General features: G+C 38.2%; 1 protein-coding gene across 1 annotated transcript; it reads right to left on the minus strand.

The window, feature by feature from the left end:
• Positions 1-696: 696 nt before the first annotated feature.
• LOC109807084 (protein ASPARTIC PROTEASE IN GUARD CELL 1) lies at positions 697-1,860 on the minus strand. Its single transcript, XM_020369611.1, has one exon. The coding sequence runs from the start codon at positions 1,858-1,860 to the stop codon at positions 697-699; it is 1,164 nt and encodes a 387-aa protein (XP_020225200.1).
• Positions 1,861-2,547: the final 687 nt, after the last annotated feature.

Here is a 2,547-nt window from a genome sequence, read left to right on the forward strand (position 1 = left end):
TTTGTTCTTTTAACTGTTTAAAATAATTCTTCCATATCCACAATTTTTTACTTACAAACTTAAAATGATTATTAAGTGTCCACTCTCCTCCCACAAATATTAGTTATTCTCGACCCCTCATAAATGATCCTATCTCTTATAGTTTATGGCCCATTCATATCGTTGCTTTCATAACATTAAATATACAAAGGACGAATAAAGTATTTTCATATGATGTTACTCATATTTCTCGTTATACACAGAATCAATAATAACACAATCAGTAGACTCATATTTCCACATATTTTTCATTTAGTGAGAGCACGACTTGATTAACAACACAACTCCTGGTGCTTCGCGTGACGTTATGTCCGCAAAATCAATTGAGATCAACTTATTATATGGCTGGCTCTGTATTTCTTAATGGCTTGATGAGAAAAACACATTAATTAGTGTGCACACTTCAAGATATACCCTTAATTTGTGCACCCTCTACCCTCAAAGACATACTTAATTAATGTGTTCTCATATAGATATTCTTTAATTTGCTAAACAAGCTTCAAATCAGGTTATTAAAATAGTATGTACTTTGAGTCATGACCAACTTGCTAACATACTCATTGACACATTACACTTACAATATTACCTTAAAATGAGAATGACAAAAAATAATACAATTCTCTATATTAATTAAACAACCAATGGCACCTCATTCTTCTAACAGTTATTATACGTGAAGACAAGGATCTCATTGACCAGATCATACATTAACTGAGTTCCTTGGAGATTGTTACTGCCAATCACCGTAAGTGCAGAATTTTTCCCTTCAGCAAACGCCAAACAAACCGTTCCCTCTTCCACTCTCAAGAGCAATTGGTCGTTGTCCAACTTGAATGACACAAAATTCTCACCCGCAACATCACCATTCTCAAAGTAAAATTCAACGGTTGGATAAACATTCGTTGCACCTTCTTCGTAACAAAACTCTAGCTCCTCATACCCTCGTCTCTTGGTAAGGTTACGATCCGTTCTACGTATCTCCGACCTAAACACACTATACGCATCACGTGGCAAATAGGTTAACACCGTTCCCGTGTCCACAACAACCCCAGCATCGTAGTTAAGCCCGTAACCCCAAACACTAGATTGAATATCCAACATGAAGCCGTTGATCCCTATTCCCACAAACTGCACAAAGTAATAGTAAGGGTACCAACTATTGTCCCTCAATGGAACCATAATGGAAACGTTTCTACCACGTTGGTGTGGTTTAGGTGGCGTGTCGTAAAACTCAAGAGACGAGGGTTTCTCGGATTCTTGACTCACCATGCAAAACGAGAAGGCCTTTGCATGGAGTTGACTTTGCACCGAAAGTGGACCTCTTCCGAGACCAAAAACACCCGAAAACTGAGTCCTGAAGGGACCTTCGTAGGAATCGCCACACCCCACGATGAAGTCATTGACTTGAAGATTCGAACGTTCCAAGTTGAGGGTTTCGGTTACCATCTTACCGAAGGAGCGAGAGCGAGAGCGAGAGCGAGGTTGCGTGGAAAATTGATATTCTACATTGTATCTGCATGTCCATGAAGTGCAGTTTCCGAAAATGCCCCTCATCATTGGGATGAGGCACGTGTCGGAGTAGCACCCGAGTTCTCTGAAGGAACTTGAGGCACGTGAGTTGAAGGGAGGGCGCTGCATGGGGTAACAGTGGGGGCAAGGGTCGCATTGGAACCATGTGATGGGGCTTCCCGTGTCAAGAGTGACGAACACGATTTGCACTGGGGTGCCGACCCACAGGAACATTGCGTAGGCCTCGTCTATAGGGTATATATCTGCCATGGCTTCTGTGTTAGGGTGATGATGACGATGATCACTCGCCATTTTCTTGTGGTATAGTGGGATGCTGAGTATTGGAGCAGAGTGGTGAAGAGGAATAATTGTTAATAGAGCATACCAAAGTGGCAATAGAGTATGCATTCTGAGAAATTAAGGTTGGTTGTTATTACTTGTTACCCTTTGAGGAGTTGCCTTGGCTAATGGCTATAGCAATCGGAAATGGCCATTAACCTATTTCAGACACATATATGGAATCTTTGGTTTATCTTAAAATGTATTGCTTGGGAATTCAGAGTTGATCATCGATATGAGATGGGCTTTGGGTTTTGGTAACTCATTTCATTTGCCTGGTTGACTGGTTCACATGAAACGATTAAACTAGGGTTACTAAACATTTCAACAGCATGTTAATGTCACTTGTTTCCCATTATAAACCTACCCATACTTTTTTTTTTGGAGAAATTATTATTATCACGTCTTCGTGATACCAATGAATTATTATATGATATGATATATATATATATATATATATAATTTTTTTAATTTATAAATTTTTTTAATAATATTTAATTGTGTCATAGAAAGATTAGATTGGTACAATGTAATTCAAGATCATCCAATAATTTTTCCAATTCTTGAGATATACAAAGCTAAGATGTTGCATTGAGTACAAAGTAGTAGCATAATAATCGATATTTATTTTTAAAAAAAATAAAGTTTATAATAAAAAAC

Source organism: Cajanus cajan, chromosome 6 (genome assembly GCF_000230855.2).
Source record: "Cajanus cajan strain Asha chromosome 6, NIPB_CcT2T_4, whole genome shotgun sequence".
Taxonomy (NCBI): Eukaryota; Viridiplantae; Streptophyta; class Magnoliopsida; order Fabales; family Fabaceae; genus Cajanus; species Cajanus cajan.

Excerpts from the sequence above, each read along its gene's own strand:
- LOC109807084 (XM_020369611.1), bottom strand. The coding sequence starts at position 1,860 with ATGGCGAGTGATCATCGTCATCATCACCCTAACACAGAAGCCATGGCA.